At 41.7% G+C, this 23,307-nt stretch overlaps 1 protein-coding gene across 1 annotated transcript in view; it reads right to left on the bottom strand.

Annotated features, from left to right (window-relative positions):
- Positions 1 to 236: 236 nt before the first annotated feature.
- Positions 237 to 23,307, bottom strand: part of LOC128302207 (neuroligin-4, X-linked-like) — a 75,768-nt gene continuing 52,697 nt past the window's right edge. The window contains exons 10-14 of the mRNA XM_053038971.1: positions 22,160 to 22,306; positions 16,488 to 16,722; positions 16,180 to 16,388; positions 15,758 to 16,101; positions 237 to 2,263 (exon numbers count right to left, since the gene is read on the bottom strand). Coding sequence (XP_052894931.1) covers positions 1,745 to 2,263; positions 15,758 to 16,101; positions 16,180 to 16,388; positions 16,488 to 16,722; positions 22,160 to 22,306 — 1,454 coding nt within the window. The 3' untranslated portion in view covers positions 237 to 1,744. The remainder of the gene's footprint in view (positions 2,264 to 15,757; positions 16,102 to 16,179; positions 16,389 to 16,487; positions 16,723 to 22,159; positions 22,307 to 23,307) is intronic.

The raw sequence follows: 23,307 nt of genomic DNA, 5'->3' as shown, positions 1-23,307 counted from the left end.
TTTGGGAAGCTGATCGCGTGCCTTAATGCTATTTATGCACACTGACGGACGTACGAAACGAAACGCAGTTCTGTCTCGTACGCATCTTTATAAAACGTTATTCAACGGTGTGAGTGTGTGTGTTTATGATTTTTTCTCATCATGGTCCTCCTTGCCATTATAGGGAAGATGGATAATAAAGCTGGCTTTCAACTATTTGAATGATTTTGTATGTGTTTTGTTTTCTTTTTATCAACTTTTCCATTTCGAGTTGTATTGCATGAAGTAATGTTTTTTTTTTGCATGATCTTTATGCAGTTGGTATGATCGGTTGAATCGTTTTAAATGTCGTTTGCTTTGCAAATAATGATCAAATCGATTGCACTAGTTACCATAACTATTCTCAATCCCGTTTTATTATTTTTTCTTCGTTTACACTAATTGTCTAATGATTTTCGCTAAATAGATCCTAAACTAGATGTTCTTGCAGTTTTCCACTTACTATAACCAGAATTATAGAGTTCCTTTAATAGGGAGAGAGGAAAGGAACTAACGTAGGGAAACAGGGAAGCAAAGGGAAGAGGAAGAGGTTAGAGGGACTCAAATCACGCACTGTTTCACTGCGCTACGCTGTACACATGCATATGCAAAACAGTTAATAAATTCCGGCTCACATTCACTCTATACTCATTATCTACACGTTAGTTTTTTTTTTCTCTTTGAAATCCGACTGGCTGTCTTGAGATTTAAAACTTCAATGCCAACCTGGATGCTGTTGTACCAGAAAATCCAATTCCTGGCATTGCTCACCCAGCGTTAAGAAACAACCCTTACAGTAACGTTAAATATCGTTTCGCATTCGATAAACCTCAGCCGAATGCGCTCTTAAATTTTGCTACACTTTTACACACAATTCTTCCACCTCCCTATCTCAATTCCTCGATTTTTTTCTGTGTCTCCAATTCACCTGTGTGTGGAGTAAGGAAAAGGAACAGGGTTACGGCCAGATACATCCCTCCGTTTCATTCGGGGCGGCATCGTGTCTTATTTACAGTTGAGATTTATTCTCCCGGTACGGTCACTTGTACCATCCCGAAACACGGGGGAGCTTGATTTGGATTGTCGACCTCGGGCAGCAATCGATCGAATGGGCAAACACGGGTTTTCGATAAAAGAAAAATGGGGAAGCAGCAGAGCAAATGGTTTCTTTTTTTCTGTAGGAACTAATCCTACTCGCTTTTGCAGCAGACTAGAACCTAGCAAAATCTCTACACAGTGAGAAGCGAAAAAAAAAGGCTAAACTTGACTTTAACTTGTTGCGAATGGGGAAGAGAGCTTTCACAAGCTGGTTGAGATTTTTTCGTGTGCTCGTCTTAAAGGATGGAGCTGGGAAAGATTTATTGATTTGAAAATGGTGAAATGGCTGCAAATGCTTCCAATCGATTGAATAAATGGCGTTTTTTTTTCTACATCCGGTAAGTGCGAAGTGAGTAAATGAAGAATCATTGCATTGCCAATCAGCTGCATGGTGGGATTGAGCAAGATGGCAGCAGCAGCTGCACGGTGATGAACATTTTTAGCTTGGAATATTTAAAATCATGCAGCCTGATTTACCGTCCAATCGATTGTTTGCCACCCCTGTCGACGACAAGCATTCGCTGCCTTCGTTCGTTTCGGAACCGATCGCCTATTCACGCGTTTAGCGTAACGTGCATTTATGTCTTCACACAGCTTCCTGGTCGTCGTCAGCTGTGCTGTACCGATGCTATACGGTTACCTCCTGGATCTGGACGCGTTTCTTGAGCGTGGCCGTGCTGCCAGCGGGTGGTCCAGCAGTGTTCGCTGCGGTGGTCGTGCCGGCCGGTCCACCACCGTTCGCATGGTGGTGCGCATGATGGTGATGGTGGTGATGCTGATGATGTTGGCCACCCATACTCGATGAGCTTCCGGTGGCCGCCGTAGTCGAGCTTACCAGATCCACCGTTATGACGTTGCTGTTTGGTTGCGGTGGCAGTGTTGCCATCTCGCAGCCCTGCTGCTGATAGTGATGCTGATGGTGGTGGTTGTTGCTGCTGCTATTTACAAGGATGGACGTCAGTGGCGCGATGGAGGTGGAAGCCGTACCGGAGGATGTGGAAGCGTTGCTACTGCTGCTGGTCGTAGAACGGATCGGTGGAAGGGGCGCTTTGCTGGCGCGTGGCAACGTCTGATGATGGCTGACGGTAGCTGTCGGCGTTATTGTCACTGCCGTGTGGGCGACGCTACTGCTGTGTGGTGAGATTATCTGCGAAAGGAGAGGTGAGTTTGTGCATTACAGATATGTATTGGCGATCTGATTTTGTGACAGGTATTCATTAGTAAATATGTGTTACAACATCGGAATCCTGAAAATCAGAGCGATTGGTGAAGAAAAAAGAATTTCAGTTTTAATCGAAAAAATTACAGTCAGTAAAGTACATCTTTAGATTTAAACTGGAATTAATATTGTTTTAGTAAAACTAAATTATTTTAATATTTTATTTGTCACAATGTGGTCTATAGGATCTGTATCAAGAACTTGCAGCATGTAAAACATTTACTGTGAAACAGAATATTCTAAAGGTATTCGAAAGGACTTTAAATATTAATTTTGTTACGTAAAATCAATATTGTCTGCCAGGAAGGCTTCGAAGTCGCTCATAAATTCTCGATTACCAACGATGTACATGCTTTGTGGAAGCCTTCTAGCTGTTGGACTCTACTATTATTAATAACTTTTCCTTCTCTATACTGTCATGATTATGACTCGATCTAGACTCTCCATTTTCGAATAATCAATATGAATTTACAATTCACACGTCTAGAGAACCGTTTTGCAACACTCCTTGGGTTTATCAGCACGCTTCTCGGTAAGCGTAATCCAAATGGTTTTGTTTGCTTCGCTGAACATTCTTTTTCCTTAAGACCAGTTCACTAAATAATCTTTAGATAGGCTAACTTTGGGCACACAATTGGCACATATCGTTTTTACTTCCTGAAAGATTTTCCAAATTGTTCACCGATATTCACCGTCTTTCGCTTCACGAACCACCAAGTATGGATGCTGCAGGAAAAGCACCAGCATTATAAATCAAATGACACATTTAACATAAAATAGGTGACTCAATTTACCTTTAAAAAATCATTTAATTGTTTCTCACATGTTCATCCACAAATCTTAATTAACCAATTAAAAATTGGCTGGACAAAATCGTACGTAAAGTCCATCGGCTTCCACTCACAGCTCCGGCCGATTGCTCCGACCTCTACATTAATCTCAATCCGTACAATCTTTTCCTGGGGAAAAATGTTCATCCAACGCACAGCATCGCCATTACTACCCTACTCGTGCCCGCTTTTCCCATTTACAGTTAATTTTTCTCTTCACTCTTCCACTTTAGGGGCGTTTCACTTTCGGGACCATCGCTTAAATGAATTAATTGAGCATTAAAGCAGTGCAAGAGTGCGGCGGCGACCCGGCCCGGTGAGGCTTTCCGGGGTCCCGTCCATACATTATTCATGGACTGTGTTGCTGGGCGCACATATAATTAACTGCTGAATAATCAACGGAATTCATCATCCAGCCAACCATCGGAGAGCGTCACCTTTCGGAAGGATCAACGCGAATGTGGAGATCCTCATCAGGCTTAAACGGGTGCTACGCTACGCAACGGAACGCTTGGTTAGAGAGTTTTATTTTTTAGTAACAATAATTCTCTAAACCCGGCCCGGTTGCGTTCGGGGATATGATGTTCTGTGCGTTTGTCACAACAGATGTTGTTTTCCCTTTGGAGCGTATGCTACCACGGGATCATTTTTCCACCGTGCATCAGTGTGTGTAAATATTTTAATGAGCACCGCTTCATCGAGCTGGTAGCCTTGAGGGTCGAAGGTTTCGAATCCCTTGAGGTGAATTTTCTTTGTTCGTATAGTGATGCGCATATTAGCATCATACAGCAAACTGCTCGTGTGAGAAAATCAATCAATCAAATGCAAGCTTTGCGGGAAAATCTGAGGAAAACTTCTGGCCCGATCTGTGTGCTGGGCGTCCTCAGATGTGAATCTATGCTCGAAAAGAAACTAGGAGATTGTTTTTCCTCCTCTCAGTTATGCTAATGCTTCCCATCCATCGGCCATTTCTCTCTTCTCCCACACCCGTTTATGCACACGAAGATAGATCGATACGCATGATGGGGCAGTTTCTGGCCGTGATGAGATTATCGTGGATGAAATATTTCCCATACCCGGCACGCATTGGAATACGAGCCCCGCTGTGTGGGCTCGTCACTGGGCATGTCTGCAAACGATGTTAAGCTACTGGACGCGTTATTCACCCACAGTGTGCACGGTAGGACAGAACAGAAAATTCGTCAACCCACCAAGCGAATCGAAATAACAGCAAGCGTATCCATAGCCTTTCCGGAGGGTATCCGAAATTCCGTACGGTAACGTGATTCCCTCGGTACGCTATCTGTGTCGTGGGCCAATAGAATTATGTATACTTTTGCTTAAGACAGTGAAATTATGGGACAGATTACAGGCAGCAGAAAAATGTGCCTCCGAAATTGCTCGATAGCAATCTTTTCAAACATGTCGTCCGCCTTAGGCCAACGGTTCGTGAATGTTCTGTCGAACAAATTAAAATGAAACGATGATTTTGTGCAGCCTTGTTCAGCACAAAAACAATAAAAATGCAATTTAATGACAGACCGGAGCAATTGCTGTTAATTTTCATTGCAAATTCCGCGAAACGATATTGAAATAGAGGATCTTGCAAAAAATTGTAGAACATTATGATGAATAATAAATAATTGCAAATTCAAACGGTATATCGAAGGAAGTGTAAGTGCTCAGTTAATCAAATAAAAAAAGTAATTTAAATCTTCCTAACGAGTAAGTTAATTTGAATTTCAATTACAATTGTATAATTAGGTTTCAAGTTATTTCAATTATTTTCGAGTGTGTTAAACGATAGTGAGTTATTTAGAGTGGAACTACCCACTACTGAACGATTTGGCGATTACTAACCCACTTACGTACTTTAACTCTTCAAACGAGTGAGTTGAAGAGTTGATCGATTATTTTTAATCATCATAATCATAATTAATCATAATAATCGATCAAATTAATTATTCTAATTTCATTCAGTATGCTTAAATGTTTGCAAACGTATTCACTGAAGTGATTTTCATTAGCACGAATCGTGACGGCGTCCAGTCGCTGTGAAGAGATCGAGCGAAATCCATTAGAGGTAGTACACCGAAAACCGTGATTGTTGATCTCAAGAGATTCGGGACTGGCATTTCTGACTCGCCTTTACTTGCTTATTTATCAGACGCTTCAACCGCTTTGCGATCTTAGAGGAACTGCTGCAGGAATCCTTTCAACCACACAAGGTCGAGCGCCATCATCTGCCAATGCAAAATCCTGACCATTCTGGTTTACACATCCTTTACTACCCCTGCTTTGTCCTTGTGGATAACCTAAAAGGACTTTACAAGTTAGGTCGTTCGGTGTCATTCTCATGAAGTGATCAGCCCACCGGAGCCTGACAAGTCTAATCCGCTGTACGATCACTGTCGTTTATTGTCGTTGTTCACCGTACAACTAGTGATTGTAGCGGTTCTGAGCATCTTCCTTTCCAACGTGACTTTGAGTCTTACTTGACGTATCATCAGTTTTAGTGAAAGTCCATGTCTCAGAGGCGTATGTGCATACTGGAACTATATAGTTTCTAAATAGTCCCAGCAGAGTAAAGCAGAGTTTCCCCAGACTGTAGAAAAACCGGTTGACAGCCCTATCGCGTATATTAACAACAACTAACAATGTTGATTTTTTGCCCAAGATAGTTGTAATAATAGATGAGTTCAAAAGAACGCTCATCTATCTGTGCGTCACCCCTACGTAAAGTGGGATTTGTTAGCAGGGAAGCTGATGGTGCCACCATAATCTTGGTTTTTGTCTCGTTAATCTTCAAATCGAAATTTTATGCTGTCTGCTCACTCCTTTGGTAAGCGTCCGCTACGTAGGAGAGCCGTAGACCATTGATGTCTATGTCATAAGATATACCAGGATCTGGATTGACTTATTGCAATTGGTCACCAAAGTTTCCTCCTCCGAGTTACTCCCACGGATGGCCCTCTCAAGCGCTAGGTTGAAGAGTAGACAAGCTAGTCCATCTCCTTGGCGCAGGCCCAAGGATCACCGCAGGTGGAGTTTTACATCAACCATGACTTGGCATGTGACGTTGGTCATTGTCATTCGCACTAGTGGGGTTTTTTTCTAATTTAATTGTTCCGGATGGGATTTTGAAACGATCCTGTCGTGTGGAATGAACACCGCTACCTAATGCACAGTCGCGCGGTTCCTACGCACTACGGGAAATAATCGTTTCTGATGTCTGACCAAGAAAAATAAAAAGAGAATGAGTAAATTTGTGTGCTTGTAAACAGTGCTTGTGTCGCTTGATGATGAAAACAACCGAGAGGATTTTAATACCAGTTTTCCAGAAGCTTCCAAAAATATTGTTATTTTTCGTTAAATCGAATGTTTGTTCGAAAAAATCTATAAGAGATCGCTCTCAATAAATGTGTACCAAATCCTTGCTGCCACTAAAATGTTATTCACATTTGGGGAATCGTTTTGCGCGCTGGATGCATTCAATAGCAATCCATAATTCGAACGTATCACCATGAATCACTCGTCCGTGTGGAGGATTGATGTGTTTTGTGATCGTATTTTTGAGCTTTTGATTTAGCACAGAAAAAAATGTTTCGCTTCGATTCTAAATCGTGTTTTGTATGTTTTGCTTTTCGACACATCATACACTTTACGGTTACCGGTACGAATTCGTGTGTTAGAAAGGTTTCGAACTGGTAAAACATGCAGGCGGCAACCATGTGATCCCTCAGGGGGTTTTGCTACCGTTTTTTTTTGAAATGGCAAAGCATTTATACTTCGTTCGATGACCGGCCAGCCGGTGTGTTGGTAGCCCTCTTGTACAAATATAGTTGTGAGCTGGTTCGAATGCATTTTCTCCATTCAGTGTAGCATTTTCCCCCTGTATTATCAGGCACAACCTCGGGGAGCTTGTTATCGTGAGACCACCCCCCAATCGACAACCTTTGTTTGCCTATTTGGCTCGTGTTTCGCAGCAAATTGGGCTTGGTTTCGAATCTCTCGATTCCCGTTTATTTCTCACTTTGCTGGGTGTTTCATGTTCACCCGCTGCGTGAATGGCCCTGTACTGTGAGCCTATCATTTTCTGAAACAATTTTATCTTCTGCCTGCTTCGTTTTTCTTTTTGCTGCCCGTCCGTCTGTACAGAACCCCATTGGGAGCATAAAAAGTAGGAGGAATGTGCAAGGAAAAAAATATATATGCAAAAAAAGCACACAGAAGCGTGAGAGATCAGAGACATTTTCCGTTCATTTGAACCCTCCCGCCCGGTCACATACGCCCCCCTTGTTCGGTCTCGGAAGGGTAAATATCAATTACCATTTTTTATCTTTCACAGGCATTTTCTGTGTCCCCGTTTTGTGTTTCTTCCCCCCCGGGCAGGATGCGTGTCGTTCCACCCTCGTTATCTAGGCCGTGAAATTGAAGGAGGGACATCGTGCTGTAGATCGGTGCGGTGCGATTTCTTTGCTACTTACTTCCCGTTTTGGGGTTGGGGTATTTTTTTTTTTGGGGTTTTGTTGTTACCCGTACAATTTTCTTTCTTTCGCCATATTTTGCTCCCATGGTTGCTACCATTTCCCCCCCCCCCCCCCCCCATTGGCATGCTGCTTCCGGGCGTGCAATAGACAATCGGGTAGGAATGTGTTTTTGGCGTTGAATTTATCGTGCTGTAGGGCATGACCGTGTATGTATAAGCTAACATGCTTCCTCCGAAAAAAAAACACACACAGAAATCGGCACCTCCGTCCATATCGATATCATAACCCTAGATGCTACACCAATGGCATCCTTTAAAGGACTTCAATTGAAGTTGTTGTAGAGAAAATTTGAATAAAATTAGCCTTCCATTTTTGGGGATAATCTGGAGCGGGAAACGAGAATATAACAAGGAAACACTGTAACGAACTTGCAACCCTTTCTTCTGGCTTCCAGCTTTTTTGATCAGTTTTGCCCCCGGGAAATCCTCAATTCGCCTTTTTACCCTCCGCCCGAAAAGTTCCTCGTCAGGCGATGAAAGATACAACCGAACGGGAAACAGATGTGCAGAAGACGAAGGCACCACCCTTTAAGCTATCTCAGACCACCCAAGACACTGAGGAAGCTGGAAGAAAAACCTCAAGTCTAGGCGGAGGCCGCATCAATCAGTCATGTGTCAGCCAATCGTGGCGCGGAAGACCAACAGGACCGAGCGGCAGCTCGTTTGCAGACGCAAGCATAAATCTACTTTCGGTCTGGTACGTTTCCCATTCGTTTACGGTTTCGCGAGGCACCGAGATGGGAAGATAAATAAAATACACCAGTTCCCAACGTCGATGGAGATGGATTTGCCCGCTTGTACCGATTCGGACGATAATTCAATGTTTTCAATCGGTCACCCAGATTCCACAAATCGGGGAGCCCTAGAGCAAACTGGACTGCTGTGCCAAGATAGATGCAGGCTAAAAATAGTCCATTTGCGGTAGGACGGAGCCGCATGAAATACAAATCAAGCGCCTTGACGAGGCAACCAATACACTGGCGCAGATCAGTTTCACTCGGACGCATTTGATTGATGTGCGGACGAATGGGCGCACAATTAAGGGATGGAATTTAAATTTGTTTGCCAATCGAATGACGATCTGTTTGGGGAGGTAGTATTTTGCTGTCCTGTTGACGTTTGTTCGCTTTTTATTTCTAGCAGAGCAGAGAGGTTTATTTTTGTGGTCTGGAGCGTTTGGTAAAAATAAAAACTGTAGGAAAATAAAATGCTACTGATGCCTTTTTAATAAATTACAGAAGAAAAGTTTATTGCACACATGAAGTGTTGAAAACAGAAAGAGGAATATGCAGTTTTTGGAATGGAATTTAACCTCTAGCAGTTGCTTCATTACTCCTGATTAATGAATTTAATTAACAATTTGTTTAAATAAAATAAGGAATATTTTTCTTGTAAAAGTGTGCAAAAAATAATAAAGTGTTATTTTTTTAGGAAAACTGAAAAGATTTTAATTACTCCACAAATGGTTGAAAGCAGTGGTGTCAAACTCATGTTGGTTACCGAGGCATTTTCTTAGAGAGTAAATTTTCCTTATTGTACACTTTAAATTACGATTTACATTAATCTGGGTATTTGAGGGTGTTATAAAACAGATTATTTTCTAACGAAACAAACTAAACAGACCTTCTTCACAGGCCGTACACTGTGATAACGTATGTCAAACAAATGGTCTTTATGCTTTAATATTTCGTTCCTAAGGGATCGCAGGCGCATCCTGCTCGTTCCTGCCTCTCATTGGTTTCATCCTTGTTTTTCTTCCTCATTTTGCTTTATGATACAAAAAAAATTAGTAAAACATTTTAAAACATTCTTCAATGTACAAATATGACAAACAAATGTTTAGGATTTTTCCTTTATTTTTTTTTAAATTTCATGATATGGGTGAATTTAAATTGCTCTACATTACTGGATTGTATGTTGAAACCATCTGGCGGACGGGTTTTTAATGGGAAACAGCCTCAAAAAAAAGCGTTGAAAAGCTCTTTTATTTAATTAATAAGAAACAATCTACAACAATAAGCAACTAATTCATTCTTGCAAATGTTGCAGGAAAACTTGACCGTTTACTATTACATTTACGTTAAATGGCAAAACTGTGGAAGACAGATAATTGTGAAATTCGTCTGTAATCATATTGTTGTTTTTGTAAATGCAATAGTCTCGCTAAAAGGCCTATACGAACATTAAAACAAATTAGTTTGCCAAAACGCATATTGACGAAACGGTACCGGCAGTATTAACGAAACATTATTTTCGACGAGAGATATTTGTAAATTCTGTTAAAAAAAATGTTTTAAAACTCATTAATTCAATATGAGAATGAGTATTATAAAACAAAACATAAAAAGTACAACAGCCCGGATGAGTAAAATTGTTGCGTTGAGGTTTTCTTAATGTAAAGGAAATATTTCTCCAAACGTCTTGATTGTTTGAAAAAGCTTTAATGATAAAATTTAAAAATGCACATTGAACAATAATTCTACAAAAAAATTCTACAGAAAATTCTACAAAACCAGAACGTTTGTTTCTTGGACATTTTAACAACGTATACATTAGTTTATATGTGTATAATTTAAATTGTTTTTTTTTTTTGTAAAAATCCATCTATCAAGATAATAATGTTACCTAGCTAGTCTTTAACTGCTACAATCTCGTTTCCAGTAAACAGACCTTTACCGGGATTCAAACAAACCTCGGAACGGTAAATAATAGACGTTTGACATGCAATGTGTTCTACAACACAAAGAACATTCACGGCAAACTGCTACCTTTTGCTGTGTTTTTTCTCCTTTCCTCCTTTTCCAAGATTATGATTTTCGATCTTTTGTTGAATGTTATTCATCCCTTTCCACCCTTCACCGCCAGCCCCGTGAAACTGATCGTTGCTATTGAATGAAGTTGAAAGGCTTTATTAGAACAACGTATTATACTCCGGAGAGCAGGACATGGCAGGTGAGATGGGTGAAGAATGGGGTGGCTTCGTCTTAATGAAAATGTCAGAGAATGATTTAATCAGAGGGACGCAAGCTACACGCGTCGCTGTTCGTTGCATGCGTAAACGCCGGCGAAGAAAGTGCTTCCGAGATTGGGAGCTTCCGGAATCACTCACCCCGTCATACAGCCGGGGCGTGCCAATGGCAGTTGGGTACGCTTCACTTGCCGTTCGAAGAAACGGCAAGGTTCACAAGGTCGAGAATAAATTGAAAGAGGAGCTTTTTTTTCGGGATGAAAGAAATTGATTCGTACTGCACAGAAAACAAGAAAAGAAACCAAACCGTCCACGACGAAATTGCAAAACGAAATTATGCGAACGAGACGGAGAATTGCGACTGAGCAGGCTGTGGGGCAGCTTAAGGGACCGTTTCGAAGTGTCATTGCTGGGGTGCGCAACCTGCCATGGGGACGTGGGAGCGCAAAACTAAAACGTCTGTGCCGGGTTGGCCCGGTGCGGGGAACGGAAGCCACCGCAAACCGAGCCACCAACCGGTGCGGAAGGAAACCCTCCCGCCCGCTGGGCTGGTTGCCCTCTTTTTGTGGTATTAATGGAGTCCATTAACGACATTCAGCTTCCATTATTCGTCAGCAAATTGAGATGAATGAACGATGGCACCGTCCGGCTTTTCTTTTTCTGCCCCACTGGACCCGATCGAACCGGCGTGCTGCGGGAAAAGTGCTTGGATGAAACCAAAGAAGAAAAAAGAACCAGCATAAAGAAGAAAACTCCAAAGGATTGGGTGCTGATGAAATGAACGTGGTTTTGTGATGTTTATTGGCATTTCCTTCGGTCGAATTAATGTTGACCTAAACAATCACCGGTGAAGCGAAGGGTACATTGCCAACATTCGGTGTGAAGGACGATCGGCAAAGGGGTAAAAAACAGATTTGCAATCAGGCAACTCCGTCTTTTCGATGCTTTCAGTGGTTATGCTGCAGAGGTATGTTAAAGGATTATCGTATTCATTCAGATGCGATGAACAGACAGGGTTAGAAGCCGGTCTGTACAAATGGTCGAAGCAATTTTAACGAAAAGATGAAACGAAAATCGGTGCTTTCTTCTGCTCCGAAAGAGGAAAGGCCAATCATTATGCTACGCTATGGTATGTTTAGAAGATGGGAAAGCACTAGTTTTCCTAATGAATTGAGTGATGGAGTATAGATACGTTGGTAGAGCACTGAAAACACAAATAGAATCGATAATTACTGGACTAGTTTTTTGGATCGATGTTATCTTGTTTGTTATTTTAGATAGATGCATCTTGATTAGGACATTTTGACAAAAAAAAAGTCCAATGGCAAAAATGTTCAGCACAAAGAGTGAAATGATGAAAAAAAACTCGGTTTATAGGTAGACATGCTACATTTTCTTCTAGGCATTGCGATGATCGATGCCATCAACACTCGCTACATTATTTAAGATGACAATTTTCCACCAATTCCTTTCAAATATATTGATCTAAAATGAGTAATGATTTTTAAAAACATTTAATTTTAAAACTTGGTGAGAAAATCAAACAAACATTTCATTATGCATAGTGCAACATTGTTTAAATATAGATATGTTTGGGTCAAACAAAAATACATTGTACAAAATGTCTCATAGTTTTACACATCAGACTTAAATCAAATAATTAACCAGTGTGTTCTATCAACAATTTATTTCAACCATAACAAACTTTGTTTTTTTTTCTAGAAGTTTTTAACGTTTAATTCCTTTACATTGACAATTTTAATTAACCATACATTCTTTTCAACTCGAAGTTTATTATGAAGCGATAGAAATTAATTATTCGCATCTTTATAGAGTCTGCTGAACAATTTTAGACAAAAAGTTTCTCAATTTTACACACTTTTAAAGCCATCGATACAGCGGATGTGAATTAAAAAATTAAATAAGAACCAGACAACGGGATCGATTCCTTATCATATTAACTGACTTACTTATCCGGCACCATTACAGGCGGTATTGACGTACTGTAGCAGCATGTCAATCAAACTGCTCACAGTTCGAGGTGTAATAGTAGTAGAACTCAACATCAAATCTCAAGTAATGATTGGACTGTAGTTTAAATAAATATGATTGAATATTCAGATCGAAGATTTATGGTTCACAATATTCTCAAATGTCTATGTTAAATGACCAACCGATGAAGCCTTTTTTGCTCATAATCAATTTAGGTTGTATAGAATAAAGTAACAGGTGGGCTGATAATTGTTTGGCCTAACACATTTATCGCGCTAGAAGATTTTTATCCATATCATATTTCGTTTGTACCAACCTTCAAACGAATTCTGTCCAAATTTGACAGCACTCGGGCCACAACCTAATGAGCTAGAGCATTTTGTGTGACGCAACTTTTGTGCTTTGAGTAATCATGGAAAAGAAGGAATTTCGCGTGATGATAAAATATTAGTTTTTGAAGGGGAAACATATAGTTAAAGCCAAAAATTGGCTTGATGAAGAGTCTTCGGACTCTGCTCTACCAAAATCAACCATCAGATATTGGTATGCTAAATTTAAAAGTGGTAAAATGAGCCCTAAGGACGGTGAACACAGTGGACGCCCAAAAGAGGTGGTTACTGAGGGAAACATTAAAAAAATACACAAAATTATTAAGAACACCCATAATGTGAAGCTGATCGAGATAGCTGACACCCTAAAGATGTCTAAGGAACGTGTTGGACATATCGTTCACGAGTATTTGGATATGCGATAGCTCTGTGCAAAATGGCTGCCGCGCGAGCTCACATTTGACCAAAAACAACAACAAGTTGATGATTCGGAGCAGTGTTTGGAGCTGTTTAAGCGAAATAAATCCGAGTTTTTGCGTCAATATGTTACCATGGATGAGTCTTGGCTTCTCCACTTCACTCCAAAGTCCAATAGTCAGTTTTCCGAGTGGACTGGACGCGATGAACCTGCTCCAAAACGGAGAAAACGCAACAATCAGTTGACAAGGTTATGGCGTCAGGTTTTTTGGATTTGCGAGGAATAATCTTCATCGACTATCTTGAGAAAGGAAAAACCATTAACAGCGACTATTACATCAAATTTTTGGAGCGTTTAAAGGACGAAATCGCCAAAAAACGGCCGCATTTGAAGAAAAAAAAGTTTTGTTTCATCAAGACAACGCACCGTGCCACAAATCAGTGAAAACAATGGCAAAAATTCATGAATTAGACTACGAAATTCTTCGCCACCCACCGTATTTCGTAGATCTGGCTCTCAGTGACTAACTCCATTTCTCAGATCCCAAAAGGATGTCCTCTGAGAAGAAATTTTCGTCGGATAAAGAGTTGATCGCCGAAACAAAGACGTTTTTTGAGGCAAGGTGCAAATATTACTATAAAAATGGTATCGAAAAATTGAAAGACCGCTATAATTGGTGAATCATCCTTGAAGGGACGTATGTTGAATACAAAAAAAAAATTTGGCCAAAAAAAAGTGTTTTACTGTCATAGGCCAAACAATTATCAGCCCACCTGTTAAATGTAAGATTACAAACGATTGAAGCCAAGAAGAATATGTATTTATAATGTTAAACTTCAAAATAATCCTCCCAAAACCGATAAGATATAAGTTTCGGTAAATATTATCAAGATGAACTGTCAGGAAAGTAAGAGAACGAAGTATTGTTGATTCAGGTAGATGAATAGCAAGGCCTAGAGAAATGAGCTGTAAAAAAACCAATGAATAATCCGTCCTTGTAAAGATCTCGGTATTTGGTGTGGCTATTAAAACATTTTTCAATTAATGGCTGTGGGCCAATTATTAATTAATTAATTAAACCTTTTTCAAAAGGCTTAATTCATCATAATATTTTAATTAAGTTATGCTGAGATTGCATGTAAATTAAATAATTAATTTAATGGTCACCTTTCGAGGAATTGAAGATGATATTCTGCTTTTACTCTAATTCAAAAAAATGCATTTGGCCAGATTATTTCTAATGCAAACTAAGCACCCGGCATGGCCAGCGATCAAAATTCATGACCGTTTTAAACGCGCTCTTGCTCTAATGCCCCCCTGACTCAACTGTCGGGATACAAACAATGCCGCTTAAATGAAACCATTTTGTTTGCACTGAAGCGAAGCGCTGTGGAACACTTATTACGTCTGCTCTGGGCGGTTAGCAATCAAACCAAACGAGGGACAAAAACTTTCACGTACGCTTTCGCTTAAGCAATGCCCTGCTTTTTCTTCCATTCCCATAACACGCACGTACGCCTTTTGTGCCACCAAAGAAAAAAAATGGACAAATAGAAATACACAAACACCAACGCGAAAAAAACCCGTTCCAGCTGTAGAACGGTACGAGCAGGTTGGAAGGATTTTATTTGTACCAAAGTCAATGTTGTGTGCACACTTTCTCACGCTTTTTTTCCCTTCCCTTGCAGCTGCCGCGAGTTAGCTTTTAGCGAAACATGTGGTCAAAGTTAAGCACGGTGAAGCGATTTGATTTATTCAACAGCCACCATCGTCGGCTGTCAACGAAGAGCGGCTTTCCGGGAGCCCTGTACGATCAATTTTTAAACCAAACAAAAAACTTCCCACAACCAAACCCGGGACCCGGGGCCTGTGCCTTTCTTCGTGTAGCCATATGGTGGCAGGGTTCGGTGATCTGCAGGAGAAAGACCCTTTCCTTTCGGCAAGGGTGTGCAATTGGTGCGTGTTTTTCATCGTCATTCGTCACAGCATCGCCAAGACAAACAGCACTGGAGGCAAACGACATTTGAGGACCGATTTAACTTGTTTCGTTTGCCACCTCTTTGTGCCATTCCACAACAAGTCGAACCGAATTCGATGGAGGCATGAAGATTAAACAGCTAGCGCTTTTTAGGAATAAATCAATCATCGTTGTTTGCGTTGCCCTTTTGGTTTCCCCAGAACCAAAGCCCAAGAAGGGGATTTTTTCTCCATTTTGTGCAGCAATATAGCAATCGATATCGATGGTCATAAGTCATCGGGGTCGGAAGAAAATGGCAGAAGGACAACCTTATCCGGGATGTTGCATATACAATACTAAAAACACCAATTCCACTCACCTGTTGTTGGGCCAAATACTGTTGTTGTGGTTGTTGCCGACTGTTTGTGGACGAGTCGCAGAAACTCCCCGTGCCGGATCGGCCGAGCGTGCTGGAACCGGACCGGAGATGGGTGGACGTCGGCGGTGAACCAAGCTTCGTCTCTTTCGTCCCACTCGAAGCGCCTGCCAGATGCTGATGCAAATGATGATGGTGGTGCTGATGATGTACGCTTCCAACGCCCGCACCGGCGCCATTGTTATTCCCGGCTGTTCGCTTCGGTAGTGTCGCGTAGCTGGGCGGTGGTTCAAACGTACGCTTGACTTTGACCGGCGATGGAGTCGGTATGCTCGTGAGTGGAATTTCTGTCGATCGCACAAATACAAGATTAATCAGCGCGGGAGGGCCGGCAAGGAAGCAAGATTTATTGGCCAGACACTTACCCGATTCGTCCGGCGTTCCGTTGCTGCCCGACAGCGAGGCGGATGTACCGGTCGTAACGCAACTACCGCCGACCGTTCCGCTCGATTGCGAGGCTTGCGATTTCCGTTTCGTGCGGTCGCGCTGGTAGTAGATACCGGCGAAGATCAACATGTTGAGCAGCAGCAACAGACAACCAACCCCGACCGTAACGCCGAGGGCAGCTGTGTAGCTGTGTACCGAATGAAAGAAAAAAAAAAACGCCACAGTGAGAAACGCCAAAGGAAATTACACTTTCGCTCGCTAGATGGCGTGCATCAATCATGCCTACCTGTAGTAGTGCCGGTTGGCAAGCTTTTCCAGCAGTTCCGCTTCCTCCTCCTCGCTCAGCACGTTCCCGATCGGGTCACCCGGACCACTGCCGCTCTCCTGCAGCACCTCACCCATCGTCGGATCTGGCGTACACTCGGTGCCGAACGATTCCTGGCGCGATTCCTGCGCATCGTTGATGACGCCGTTCTGGTAGAGTGATCGCGGGCGGCTAAACGATTCGGCACGCACCGATCCTGGTGGGGTGGTATGAGTTTGAAAGGGTGGAATTTCGTTAATGCAATTATGGTTCGAACAAGTAGAAAAGCAAAAATTGAAGGAGGTTATTACAATGGTTTAACTCATTACATCTCGAGCGGTACGAAATCTTATTCCAAATTTCAAGAAACTTTGTATGTCCTTCAGAATGGAAGGGAGTTTTCTACTTCTTCTTCATCGGCAAAAAATCTAGGCTAGAGGATTTTTCTTTATTAGACTTCATTTGCGAGTAGCCGAATAATCAGTCCTGCTTACAGAGGATTGGTTTGGACGGGATTTTGGACCGATCCTGTCGTATGGAGACCTGCGGCGCTATCAAAACTAAACCGTGTATTGGATACGTATTAATTAAATTGAAACTTAACACCATCAACAAATGTTGCACCAAATCAGGTTAAGTTTACTGCATTCGTTGAACCAATAGCTTATCCCACCCGGAAGTTCTTCAAAGGGACTGTCAAAGTTTTTGACACAACCTGCCCATCTCGAGGAGCTTAGAACGAATGACGGGAGAGGGCGCCACCATCAATGCAAATAAAAAGGGCTGCATTTCGAGGATCGAGCCCTAATCCTGTTGCAAACGAGAAAAGACCAGTAATAACTTTTGAAAGTCTCTCATATAAACGAGGCTGTTAAAGATCTGCTGATAAAATCCGAAACTTTGCAACAGGGACTGTTTTATCTATGATTAAATGATATCGAAATAGTTCTAGAAATAGTGTGTACAAGACTTCCTGTTGCTGTTGAACTGGTGTAGCACGATAATTTGATATTCATATATTCTATTTTATAAAGAAAGTTAAGATAAGAATATCATTTTTTTTATATTATGACTTCTAAGTAGTACGAATGTATAAAAATGATTTAAGATTACATTCAACATAATGATGAAATTTTGCCACACCAAAGGAACTACCTCAAAACCTTCGTGTCAAAGGTCATGTCTCATCACAAGCTCATTAAACACTTCGAGATCCGGTGTCAATAGAATGAAACCGGATAACCCAACCCGTGAAATCGTTTTAGGTCATCCACCTGGACAGAGGCGGAATGATAGGTAAAACTAAAGGTGAATAAAGATCACAGTAGCCAGGTCAATGAGTTGACAGACAACGGCGCTCGAACGGATCAAAGAATTCCTGCAGCAGATCTTAAAGTGTTAATGGATAAAAAACGAAATTAAAATTTAAATGTCTTTAGTTAGATTCCTTTAAAAAATGTGGTTTAATAAATAAGCAAACCCAGAATTAAAAACAACGTTGTAAACGATAAAATACCCACACGGTACTAACCCGTTTGAAGATATATTTAGTTGAGCATACATTCTACAGTTCCTAGCTGTTGCAAGTTGGAAGGAATCTCTTTTTTATCGTTGGGATTTTGTTCTGCTCTTGCATGCAATGAGTGACTTGAACAAAATCTAATTTTGTTCTCTGATAAATGAGACGCGTTCTCGGGTGGATAGTTTTAGCATCGTGCTATGAGCTACTGCACCGAGCTTATCAGTGGCTGCAGCAAGTTCAGGCATGCGTGACTTCTAACCGGGATAAAGTAATTACAGTAAAAGTTATTCCATTCCGACGGGAAAGAACGCCTTTGTAGTTCCGATTCCTGTGCAGGATGGAAGATGGAAGCATCCTGGCCAGCTTTCCAGCAGAAGAAGCGTCAGCATTGTTGGGTGAGTTTCAAACGAGAGAGGAAGAAAAATGAAACACAAAACCCATTCTTTCATTTAGCCGAGGGAGAGCTCCCGGACGGCCCCGCAAAAATCAAGCATCCCGTTTCTTGGCATGATCTTTTTCCGTTTTCGTGTGATGCTAAGCTGTGAAAAGGTTATTTTCGTCGTTCAGTCCACGTCGAACCGACGTCGGCCGTCTTGTTAGTCATGTTTTTTAGCGAATGTTGGAGGATGAGAGATTTAGTTCCATGGGACACCATTGCAAGTGGCTGCCGGGTTCGTATTTGCTGCCTGCTGGGAGGGAGGCAATGAACAAGTCGAAGTAAAACCCTGTTTCCGGCTCGCTGCAAAACAACAAACTGAACGGAAACGAGTCGTTGAATTTCATGCTCGCTTGTCGGTACACCTCGACACTCGGCTAAACGGGGTGCGAACGGGGAGATGATGGAACCGTTTTTGGGACCGTTGTTATGCAGAAGGGAGGATAAAAAATGGCCGCTATTCCGTCACTGTAAGCGGGCAGTCGTGCGAAACTCCGTGCGGTTCGTTGGCAGTTCGCGAGAAAGCGTACAAAATGCCATTGCCAAGGCCTCTAGGCTTGGGACCAGGGTTAATGTTTCCGCTGGCGACTCGTCGACTGCACCAACACAAAAAAAGGTTGGATTGCAGCAAAGTGGCCAGAGACGGAGTTGAAAGCTAGAAGAAGTTGGGTATGAATTGAGAAGCGACCGGAATGGATGAGTTAGCAATGTTCAGATGACGTTTGTAGTTTCCCGGCTTTACATCAGCTCCGGAAGCAATTAGAGTTTAGATTTGGAAACATTCCATCCTTCGGTACCCTTAAAGACGAGGTCGTCTATCAGCTCAAGGTTCCTTAAAGTTGATAGTGCGTATACCGGATTTATTGTGGACAAATTTTCGTCCCATGCAAACGCCTTATAGCTTTAAAACAAATCAGTAGAACTTTCCGTTTATGTTTTACGAACGTGCTTCAACGACCAATCAAACAACGGTTACGATAAATCCCTGCTTATGGAAGGATTGGATTCAATGTGCGCCAACTTTCGCACAGCTGCGAATGACTGTTCCAAGAAACCGCCAAATCTCACACAGGAGCACACTCCCGGAATCATATTAAGTTATGCTGGATCCGCGGCTAAATAGCCAACAAACCGCAAACCGACACTTTACCTAATCGGCAAACTTTCCGCACACGGGAATTCCCAAGGGCTTTTCCTTTGCCCGGTTAGGAGAGCGGTGTGTCCACGGTGACGTCCCCATACATCGCGATCGTCTCGCGCCGGTGTCACTTCACCTTACGTGACGTACCGGAAGCGCGGTCGCCAAATGGACAAACTTTCGATTGAACTACGCCGTGCACCGGAGAGCTGCTTCATCAATTCCGCGTGTGACACAGACTCGAAGCAATAGAGCAACCACTTATGAAGCACCACCGGAACCACTCAACGCTCGCTGAGTGTATCGACGGTTACGCACACGAGGTGCACTACCAGTGTAACGGTTGAAAGTTTCCCTTGAAGCGCTCAACGTCGGTTGAGTTTCACGGAGTTAACGACTAACTTCCCTTTTTTTTCTCCGTTCCATCCACACTCACCGGCGTGTTGTTGACGGGTTGGGAATTAAATAAAAAAAAAACGAAGTTGGGGCAAAAAATAAATTGCTTTAGTTTCTTGTACGGCTGCCCAGGGCCACCCTCTGTTTTTGCGATGAAAAGTATGACTTTTCTCTTCGTCGATGTGCTTGATTTGTTCTGAAGGAGAAAGGATAATGGCCGGGAAAAGGCAGAGGATGTTTTGTTTGTTACTTATGACATGTACTGCTGGGCAAAATTTCACAGTGGATGGAAAGCAGCAAATAAGTGATTTCATATTACAATATTGCTGCCTTTATTTTTATAATTTATGTAAGCCCTTTGAGCAAACAATTGCGTTTTATTAAGTGCTGTGCTAAATTAATCTTTTACAAAGTCAATCATCTACGACTCGTATGAATTTTATGTAAGGAGTCATTCATATCAGTTGTATGCATGTGGGATTATAGTGAAATTAAGCTGAACGAAAATGCCAAAATAGGTGCTTGCTATAATTTTTTATAGCAAACGGCAGTCGAAGGACACAAGGAACTAATAAAGATATCATTCCTACATGCATGAATCCTACGATTAAATATACAGGCAGTCCCCGAGATACGCTATTATAGCGGACCGCTATAATCTGGGAAAAATCCGTGTAACTCGAATTTCCGCGTAAATCGAATCCTGGTGCAATTCCGGTTATACTTCAAAGTCACAGAGTCGACTTCTCTGGACTTAATTTTTTCACCGAATCAGGCGATTTTAAGAAAGAAGACATTAAAATAAGTTAGAAAGGAATGTTTTATGTGACAAAAAAGGTATTTTCGACCAATTTTCATCTTTTTGCTTAGATATTGTACTATAAACTAGCTCATCTGTCAAATTTCCAAAAACCACGTATCTCCGAATCCGCGTATAAGAGGAACCGCGTATCTCGGGGACTGCCTGTATTACAAAAATTGTCTTAGAACATACTTAAAGCGCTTATGTAAACAAAGAAAAAAGGTTAAAAACAACTTAAAATTATTACATAAAAATAGTAATTTTCAATACTGATCGTGCATAAAGTTTCTTAAATCTCTCTTTGTGGATTCGCAAATCTTTGAGGAATTATGATTCCATGAGGCTTTCTTGATCATGGCTTGAAAGGAAATGCATAATTCTGGAACTCATTATTCTCTGAGGAGTTATGAATATTTGGAATAGAGATGGAATAAAGGGTTTTAAAAATTTTGCATCTTTTAATTGAACATTGCTGACTTTTGTTTTCATTTTTCCGGTTATACATTTCCCTACAACGTATTCGGCTAAAAATTAGACTAAATCTAGCTGAAAAAGGCACGCTATTGAGCTGGACATGGGTAGAAAACTTGGTAAATATCATTTCAGAGCATTCTTCAAAAAATTCTTTTTAAAACGATTCGTTAAGCATGTTTTTTAAAACATCCTACACATTTAATTTAGTATTATCAAATGTATAACACACGATATAAAATTTGAACAAACAGCAACTGGAATAACTTTTAAAATCTCGTTTCGTAATAGCCCTTCAACGGGGAACATTTTGCAGCAAACGTATAGAAACCCCCCGAGAGAAACGCAACATTCTTATCGACAAAATGAAGGTGATAAAGCACGTCGAACGTTGGAAAATCACCCACATATCCACATACGGATGGACTCCATCAGCCCGTGACAAACCAGTAAAAGAAACGATCACGTGCTGGTGGAAACAACAAGATTGATACAAAACTTTTCCTTCCCATCCGTTGTCAACATTGCTTCGGTTGGAAGGCAAAACCAGAAACGAAAAAAATGGTATAAATGTTCCACTCTATCACATACACACACTCTCCTTGTGGTTTTTCTTCGATGGCAGAAGAGTTCATGGTGCGGAATGCTGACCGCGATAGCAATACATTGTATGGTACACGGGTATATAACGTGTGCCCGTGGGTGATGTTCGTTATTGTTGACTTAACTTTGTTTCGTGACCAAAAATCCCACTCGTCATCTAGTCTTTCCCGCAACGCCCCACTGATGCGGATTAGTATCGGGAGGGGAGGGACGGGATGGGTTGATGGAAAAGTTGTCACCCTGGATACCGAATGCGATCCGGCTGACGGATGGGACTGAAACTTACCGGCATAATAGTGTGGTTCCCGCTCACGGAAGTGATGGTGTCGCATGGAAACATCCGGGTCGCCCGGTCGGTGAAGTTGCGGAATTAGGTTCAACCAAAGTGCCATCTTGTGTCCCCGGTAGTGGCTGCGCATTTTTGGCTTCGTTGCTGAAATGAAATTGGACGCAAGAAGTTCGATAGCGTAAGAGAGTGTGCGAGAGAGTGTTGGTGACGCAAACGTACTACACTGGCAGCCGTGATGGTTCCGTGCGTTGATTTATGTTGTTTCGTAAAGGTTTTGCCATTAAAGTTTCACACAGGTTGCATGCAATTTAAAGCCTGCTTTCGGAAAGAGAATAATGAACGTGTGCTGAAATCCTGTCCCGCTAAATTAATTTCATAACGTCCAGTTTTAATTATCCATTCAGCCCGTACATTGTTCCATGTTCGCCAGGACGCAATAATCGAGCCGAACAAAACAAAAGGCAAAACACACAAACTCGGTGACGATGAACATTTTAATTCCCATCATGTGCGTTGACCTTTATTGTGTAGTCTCCCCTTTTGGAAGCGATAATCATATTTGCGAGGTGTATAATTTTTCACACGGATCAACGCCCGCCCCTGTATCGGTGGGATATGCGAATCCGATACATTTTGCGTAACTCTTGCTTTTATTTTGCATGTTCGCTTTCATGCCGATGTGGTGAAAATGGACGTGGTGAGATATCAGCCCTTTCACCACCGCTTAACGAGGGCAGATTTGGCTTTATTAAAAGTTATGCGTTGATAGTCAGATGTACATTTTCTTTTCCTCTTTGAAAGACCGATTCAACATTATGCTGGGGAAAAAAAAGAAAGGAAGAAAGGACGGAACTTAAACGTCAAAAATTATGAAAATGCATTTTTCATCTGCATCAACACAAGGCGGACATGATTTATGTCAATGATTCTCCCGTTCCGAGTTGGCAACACTCAGGGGAACAACGTCAAAACGTATGTTGGAATCAAAAGGACACGAATTTCATCCTCAGCCACTCGACAGCCGGTTCAGTTTGGTTCCATTTCCCCAGAACTGGGCGGAAGATCTATCAGCGTTCTGTCACGTGCTCGTCGGTGGTGAAATTTTCCAAGCTAGATCCGTTTGTTTTCGCACGGTACGGCTTGAA

This window comes from Anopheles moucheti, chromosome 2 (assembly GCF_943734755.1).
Source record: "Anopheles moucheti chromosome 2, idAnoMoucSN_F20_07, whole genome shotgun sequence".
NCBI classification, from domain to species: domain Eukaryota; kingdom Metazoa; phylum Arthropoda; class Insecta; order Diptera; family Culicidae; genus Anopheles; species Anopheles moucheti.
The sequence above is the reverse complement of the archived record's forward strand: the minus strand, read 5'-3'. Positions and strand labels throughout refer to the sequence as shown.